Here is an 8,100-nt window from a genome sequence, read left to right on the forward strand (position 1 = left end):
CTTCCATTTGCATGATAAATGCTTTTGCATCTCTTCACTTTCAAATCTGCATGTGTCTTTGAATCTGAAATGAGTCTTTCATAGGCAGCATATAGATGGGCCTTGCTTTTGTATCCATTCTGTCACTTTATGTCTTTTGATTGGAGTGTTTAGTCCCATTACATTCAAGGTAATTTTGGATAGGTATGTACTTATTGCCATCTTGTTAGTTGTATGGTTGTTTTTGTAGTTTTGTGTTCCTTTCTTGTTCTCCTTTTTCAAGGTTTGCTAGCTTTATTTGTTGATATACTTGGATTCCCTTTTCTTTATTTTTTGCATATCTGTTACCAGGTTTTGATTTGCGGTTACCTTTAGGTCTATATGTAACACCTTATGCATATAGCAGTCTATATTAAGTTGATGGTCACTTAAGTTTGAACCCATTCTAAAAGCACTAAATTTTTATTCCTTTCCCCTGCCATGTTTTAGGTAGATGGTATCATATTTTATATCCTTTTGTTTTGAATCATTTGACTCATTTTTATAGATATACTTAATTTTACTGCTTTTGTGCTTCCTACTTTTCTTACTCCTACTTACAGTCTTTCCTTTACACTCACAGAGTCCCCTTTAACATTTCGTGTAAATCTGGTTTAGTGGCCATGAATTTCTTTAACTTTGGTTTGTCTGGCAAACTCTCTCTTTCAATTCTGAATGATAGCTTTGTTGAATAAAGTATTCTTGGTTGCAAGTTTTTTTCTTTTAGCACTTTGAATATATCATTCCACTCCCTCCTGGACTGCAGTGTTTCTGCTGAAAAGTCAGCTAGTTGTCTTATGTGGTTTTTCTTGTATGTATCTAATTTTTTTTCTCTTCTTTTAAAATTCTTTATCAGTACTTTTTTCAATTTTAATTACTATGCGCCATGGTGTGGCCCTCCTTGGGTTGATTTTGTTGGGGGCTCTCTGTGTCTCCTGAATGGATTTCTGTTTCCTTCTCCAAATTCAGGAAGTTTTCATCTGTTATTTTCTCAAATAAAATTTTCTCCCCACCTCTTCTCCATCTTATCCTTCTTGGATCCTTATAATATGAGTGTTATTACACTTGATGGTGTGGCTGAGTTCCCTTAATCTATTTTCATTTATTATTATTATTTTTTTCTCTCCTGTTGAGCTCGATTGCTTTCCACTACTCTGTCCTCCAGGTCACTGATCTGTTCTTCTGTTTCCTCTAGTCTACTATTTTCCCCTTCTAGTGTATTTTTAACTTCAGTTATTGAATTCTTCATCTCTGATTGGTTCTTTTTTTTACATTTTTTGTCTCTTTGTTGAAGGTCTCACCGAATCCTTCACTTTTGTCCCAGTTCAGTGAGTATGTTTATGACCATTACTTTAAATTCTCTATCAGGCATATTGCTTATCTCCATTTCATTTAGCTTTCTTGTGACTTTGTCCTGCCCTTTGATCTGGGACATATTTGTCTGTCTCCTCATTTTGTCTAACTCTCTGTGTCTGTTTTCTGTGTATTATGAAGGTCAGCAACATCTGCTCTTGAAAGTCTTGGATGTATGGAGAAAAGGTCCTATAGTGCCCTGCAGTATAATGTCTCCTGTTTACCAGAACCTGGCACTTCAGGGGTGTGTTGCATGTGCCCTGCTGTGGCTGAGTTATATTTGCCCTCAGTCCAGCCATTGCAATGGCTCTCTTTGCCTGTTTTGGGCAGGGCTTGGTCCCTGTGATGTAATTTGGCTAGTCAGGGGTCTCCTTGAGCTTGAGTTGAGTCTGACCAGGGGTTTGCTAGAGCTGCAATACCACCAGACTACAAGGTGCTCTCCCTGTGTTGTCCCCTCAGATGCTTTTGTTGGTGGGCAGGGCCTGCAGTCAGTCCAGAAATCTGTCCCTAGCCCACTGCTAGGGCTGCATTTGGACTGGTGTGTGTTGTTATCATCCCCTCTCCCTGGGGCAAGAGTCACTTGGAGTGGTGGTAGACCGTGTTTGGGTTGCTTGTGCAATGCCAGCCTTGGATGGACTCCTGCAGAGGGTTGTTCCACAGGAGACACAGGATCAGAGTGAGTGTTGTCAGCAAGGTCTGTGTCAGTCTCCAGGGAGGGGACTTGCAGCTGCCAGGGACAACTCTGCTGATGCCAGCTGGGTTGGAGGGGGTGGATCTGCAGAAGACTGTTGGGCAGGGTGTGCTGTTAGCAAGGTTGGTGGAGATTATTCCTGGTGTGCTGGTACTGGCAGATGTCCATACATCCACACTGGGGATGGGAAATGGCTCCTGTAAGCCTCTTTGTTCCTAGAGAAGTCTCCCAAAGATCCCTACTCCTCCAGTACAAACTCTGAGATTAGTAAACAAATCCACCTCCTGGATACCCCAGGTGTTTTTCAAATTGCTGTTTCTGTGCTGTATCTCAGTGGAACTGTTTGTTATGCTGTCTTTTTAAGAGTAGGGACTCCTGTTTCTTCTCACCCTGGGCTCTCCCAGAGCTGAGCCCATTGACTTTTTAACTTCCAGGTGCTAAACCCCATTGGTTTTAAGAACTCACAAAGCTGGGCTTCTCTGGCTTTCAAAGCTAAATGTTCTGGGGATTTGTCTTCCCAGTGCATGGCCCCTGTGCCTGGGGTGCTTATTTATCTCTGTACCCACCTCATTCTTCCTTTTTGTGGACAGTTATGTGGGTCTATTTGGTTCCACTAAGTCTTTGCCTTCCTAGCCTCCTTGATGTGGCCTCTTCTCAACATATGTGTGGAGAGTCTGTTTTCCCAGTCTTTAGTGTTTTTCTGGTTATTTACACTGATGGGGGTGTCTTTAGTTGTATCTGTGGGATGAGGCGAGCCTAGGATCTTCCTACTCTGCTATCTCCCTGAAAGTTCTTGCTCTGCATTTTTAAATGTAATGATGATTAGGATGTGCCCCTGGTATTTAGCACACGAGATGGGTTTTGGGAGGTAGGCTGGCATGGACACTAAACATCCTGTGCTGTATCTGGCAGTCCCATACAAGAAATAATTTTTTACTCAATATGGCAGTAATATCACTTTAGTTGAGAAATACTGAGTCACTGCAGTAAGAGGAAAAAATTGAGGCATGAAGATTAGAAATAAGAAGCAAAACTATCTTTCTGCGCAATGTACTCATTTAGAAAATCGAATGAAGTAACAAATTACCAGAACTAAGAACCTGATTTCAATAAGGTAGCTGAATATAGAATCAACATGCAAAGATCAGTAACTTTTCTATATATGAACAATATCTAAGTAGAAATATTGAAAATATCATACTCTTAATATTGACAAATAACAAAGTGCCTAGGAATATCATTTAACAAAAACATGTGCACAGTATTATGGAGAAAAATGTAAATTATTCCTTAAGCACATGAACAAAGATTTGATAAAAAGAGAGGCATACCATGTTTATAAATGGGGAGAGTCATGCTTAAATAGATAGGATTTCTCCCCTAAACATTTTATACCTTCAAGCAATTCTAAACCAAATCTGTAATCCCAGTATAGCTGTGCCTATGTAAATCAGCATCTTTCCTTTTCTTCCCAGAAATCATACAAAAGCAACAAGCACAACACAACTCCCACAAATTGCACTTTCAGTGATACTTAAAAAAAATCTGTGAACTACTACTAAGTATTTGTTAGGACTACAAAAAGCAACTGAGATTCGGCAGAAACAATGTGGGAGGAAGGAAGGAAGCATGGGCTGTGGGAGAGCACCAGGGGACTCTCAGAAGGCTTGAGCAAAATTATACTTCTGGGAGGCAAATTTGGCAATATTCAGAAAAATTTTAAATGATGATATTTTATGATCTAGCTGCTCCTAGACATCTAATGGACACTTAAGTTAAGATCCTTTCTAAGAATCATAGAGAAATTTGCATATGGGCATAATGAGACCAGTACAAGGATGTTTGTTGCAGTGTTACTATGTGTAATCAAAAAATTAGAAGCAACTTAAAACATCACTTTTGAGAAGATAGCTTAAATTGTGGTAGAGTCCTACAATGGAAGAATGCAGTTAGGTCTCTGTGTATGACTAGCATCCCCAAAACAAAGTTGAGTAAAAAAGCAAGTTGCAGAATGATACAGTAAAATATCATGGATGTAAATATTAAATAAAAGATTATCATATTGTTACTTATGTATAGTTCATTTTCCCCCCAGCTTTCCTGAGATATAATTGACATATTGTGCAAGTTTAGGACGCACCACATGATGACTTTATATACATATTTTTTGCAAAATGATTACCACAATAAGATTGGTTAACACACCTATTACCTCACATAGTACCATTGTTTTTTTAGTGTGTGTAAAACATTTAAGATCTACTCTCTTGGCAGCTTTCAAGTATATAGTATATTATTGTTAACTATAGTCACCATGCTGTACATTAGATCTCCAGAACTTATTCATCAAATAACTGAAAGCTTGTACCCTTTGACCATTTTCACCCATTTCTCCCATGCCTCTCACCCCTGGAAACCATCAGTCTATGCTCTGTTTCTAGGAATTTCAGTTTTGTTAGATTCCAGATATAAGTGAGATCATACAGTATTTGTGTTTTTCTGTCTAACTTATTTTACTTAGCATAATGCCCTCAAATTATCATTCATGTTGTTGCAAATGGCAGGATTTCCTTTTTTATGGCTGAGTTTTATATATTTTATATTACATATAAAATTGATCACATATTAATTTTATTCAATATATATTATGTTTATTATATTTAATATGTTATCTAGGAATTATACATATATCATTTTTTATAACATTCATGTGTTAATGGACACTTAAGTTGTTTCCATGTCTTGGCATCTGTAAATGCTGCAGTGAACACGGAGGTGCAGATATCTCTTTGAGATAGTAATTTCATTTCCTTCAGATATATACTCAGAAGTGAATCATATGGTACCTATATTTCTAGCTTTTTGAGGAACCTCCATACTGTTTTTCATAGCGACTGTATCAATTACATTCCTGCCAATAGTGTGCTAGGGTTCCCTTTTCTCCACATCCTTGTCAGCATTTGTTACCTCTTGTCTTTTTGAAAACAGCCATCCTAACAGATGTGAAAGGATATCTCATGTTTTTCTTTTGTAATTCCCTGATGATTAGTGATGTTGGGCACCTTTCATGTACCTACTGGCCTTTTTTATATCTTCTTTGGAAAAATGGCTATTCATGTCATTTGTCCATTTTTTAGTTGCATTATTTTGTTCTTTGCTATTGATTTGTAGGAGTTCCTAATGTATTTAGGATATTAACTCCTTATCAGATATATGGTTTGAAAATATTTTCTCCCATTCCATAGGTTGCCTTTTCCTTTTGTTGCTCATTTCTTTTGCTGTGTAGAAGCCTTTTAGTTTGATGTAGTCCCATTTATTTATATTTGCTTTTGTTGCTTGTACTTTTGGTGTCATATCCAAAAAATCATTGCCAAGACCAACATCAAGAAGATTCCTTCCTATGTTTTCTTCTAGGAGCTTTACATTTAAGTCTTTAATCCATTTCAAGTTAATTTTTGTGATTAGTGTAAGATAGGGGTTCAGTTTCACTCTTTTGCATGTGAACACCCTATTTTTCCATTACCATTTATTGAAGAGGGTATCTTTCCCCCAGTGAGTATTCTTGGCCTCCTTGTCAAATATTAGTAGACTATGTATGGGTTTATTTCTGGGCTCTTGATTCTTTTTGTGTCTATGTGTTTATTTTTATGCTAGTACTATACTGTTTTGATTACTGTAGTCTTGTAATATAGTTTGAAACCAGAAAGTATGCCTTAACCTTTTTCTTTCTCAAGGTTGCTTTGGCTCTTTGGGTTCTTTTATGGTTCCATAGGAATTTTAGGATTGTTTTTCTATTTCTGTGAAAAATGTCATTGGGATCCTTGTTAGGGATTATATCAAATCTTTGGATGTCCTTGCATAGTATGACTATTTTAACAATATTAATTCTTCCAATCCATGAACATGGGATATTTTTCCATTTATTTTTGTCATCTTCAATTTCTTTCATTAGTGTTTTATAGTTCTTAGCATATAGATCTTTTACCTCCTTGGCTAAATTTATTCCTGTTATTTTTGTAAAGGGGATTATGTTCTTTATTTCTTTTTCAGGTAGTTCATTGTTAAATGAACAACTGATTTAAATACAACTGATTTTTGTATGTTGATATTGTATTCTGCAACTTTACAGAATTCGTATGTCAGTCTAACCATTTTTGAAAGTCTTTAGTTTTCTATATCTAAGATTATGTTATCTGCAAATAGAGACCATTTTACTACTTCCTTTTTGATTTGGTTGGCTTTTATTTCTTTTTTGCCTGATTACTCTGGGTGGGACTTCCGGTACTATGTTGAATAGGAGTGATAAGAGTAGACTCTTGTTTTGTTCCTGATCTTGGAGGAAAAGCTTTCAACCTCACTGTTGAGTGTGATTAACTGTCAACTTGTCTGTACAGTTCATTTTTGTTTTATTTCTCTAATAGAGAGGAAGTATAGAGTAGTACATAAGACCACAAGGGTCAGATTGCTATGTTCAAATCCTGATTTCTGCCACTTACTAGCTGTAAGTTACTTTGATATTTCTTTGCATTTCAAAATATTGATTTGTCCAATATAGGGCATTCCAAGGTATGATTGTTCAGTAGTCACAGAATATTCTTCAAATACTCTCTAGCATGTTATGTGTAACTAAAATGTCTTCTGGCTGAGTAACTAACAAGAGGCAGTACAGGGGATAGATAACAAGCTGTGAAGCACAGTGTGAGGATGTTTCCCAATATCATTTCATCCTGTCTTAACCCTTGAATTTAAAAAGGACAGGAACTGAAAGGGAGTAAATTAAATACTGGAAGGTACATGAGTTTGTCCATGTGTTTCTAACTTGCTTTGCTTCACCATCCAGGTCGAGGGCTCCCAGCAGGACAAGCTGAAGTTGAGATGATAGAACGTGCCCGGGAGAAGCGTGCTTGGGAAGCCATTCTTCCCTGTCTGAGTGACACCTCCCAGTTTGAGAAGAGGAGGAGGATGATGAATGCGATGGAGAGGAAGGAATGGGCCTTCAGAGAGCAGGAGATTGAAAAGTAAGTTCTAGATTACCCAGACATCTGCACCTGCACTGGTGGAGTAATGTAAATACTTTTTATCTGTAAAGAATTTTCCCAAATATGTGGGTTTATAACAACCCTCCACCTGTAGAGATAGGAAATTGGGTTGCTGGTTCTCTCAGGAGTAATAGCTCTATAATTTTCTCTCTAATAACATAAAAGTGTATAATGCCCTGTTTGTGTGTAAAGTGAAGCGTGGAACCCTTAACAGATTTGAACAATTCCTCAAAGCATCTATGATTCTTCTCTTCCCTTTTCTCTTTAGGAAAAATCTAATTTAGACTATTTCAGAATCCCACTGCTTTCTGCAAATGTCTTTCAAACTGACTCTTTATTTTTATTTTTATTTTTTAACAGTTTTGTTGAGATACAGTTCACCTATCCTAGAGTTCACCATTTTAAAATGCACATTTTAGTCATCTTTACTATATTCACAGAGTTGTATCTCCATCATCACTATCTAATTTTATAACACTTTCCTCACTCCAAGAAAGAAACGTTAAAGAAACTTTCCATTTCCCCCTTCCACCATCCTTTACAAATATTCACCTACTTTCTGTATCTTTGTATTTGTCTTTACTGGAAATTTCATATACATAGAATCATGAAGTATATGGTCTTTTGTAACTGGTTATTTTCACATGTGTTAAAGGTATACCTGCCTTGTACCGTATATTAGTTCTTTTTCCCTTTTTATTTTTTTTCTTTTAATTCAAGCATATATTTGTTCCAATTATTTCTAACAATAGTAAACTAAAAAGAGATTTTGAGCATTTAAATTTTTCAGTAGTTTTTTTTTTTTTTTTTAACGTTTCTTTATTTTTGAGACAGAGAGAGACAGAGCATGAACGGGAGAGGAGCAGAGAGAGAGGGAGACACAGAATTGGAAGCAGGCTCCAGGCTCTGGACCATCAGCCCAGAGCCCGACCTGGGGCTAGAACTCATGGACCGTGAGATCGTGACCTGAGCTGAAGTCGGACGCTTAACCGACTGAGC

At 37.0% G+C, this 8,100-nt stretch overlaps 1 protein-coding gene across 4 annotated transcripts in view; it reads left to right on the top strand.

Annotated features, from left to right (window-relative positions):
• CFAP91 (cilia and flagella associated protein 91) overlaps positions 1-8,100 on the top strand; it is an 85,359-nt gene that overhangs the window by 31,156 nt on the left and 46,103 nt on the right. For all 4 annotated transcript variants that reach the window (XR_007457492.1, XR_007457493.1, XM_049629422.1 and 1 more), the window contains exon 7: positions 6,903-7,080. Coding sequence is in view for 2 of the 4 variants with exons in the window: in XM_049629422.1 (XP_049485379.1) it covers positions 6,903-7,080 (178 nt within the window). In the remaining 2 variants the exon portion in view is untranslated. The remainder of the gene's footprint in view (positions 1-6,902; positions 7,081-8,100) is intronic.

This window comes from Panthera uncia, chromosome C2 (genome assembly GCF_023721935.1).
Source record: "Panthera uncia isolate 11264 chromosome C2, Puncia_PCG_1.0, whole genome shotgun sequence".
NCBI classification, from domain to species: domain Eukaryota; kingdom Metazoa; phylum Chordata; class Mammalia; order Carnivora; family Felidae; genus Panthera; species Panthera uncia.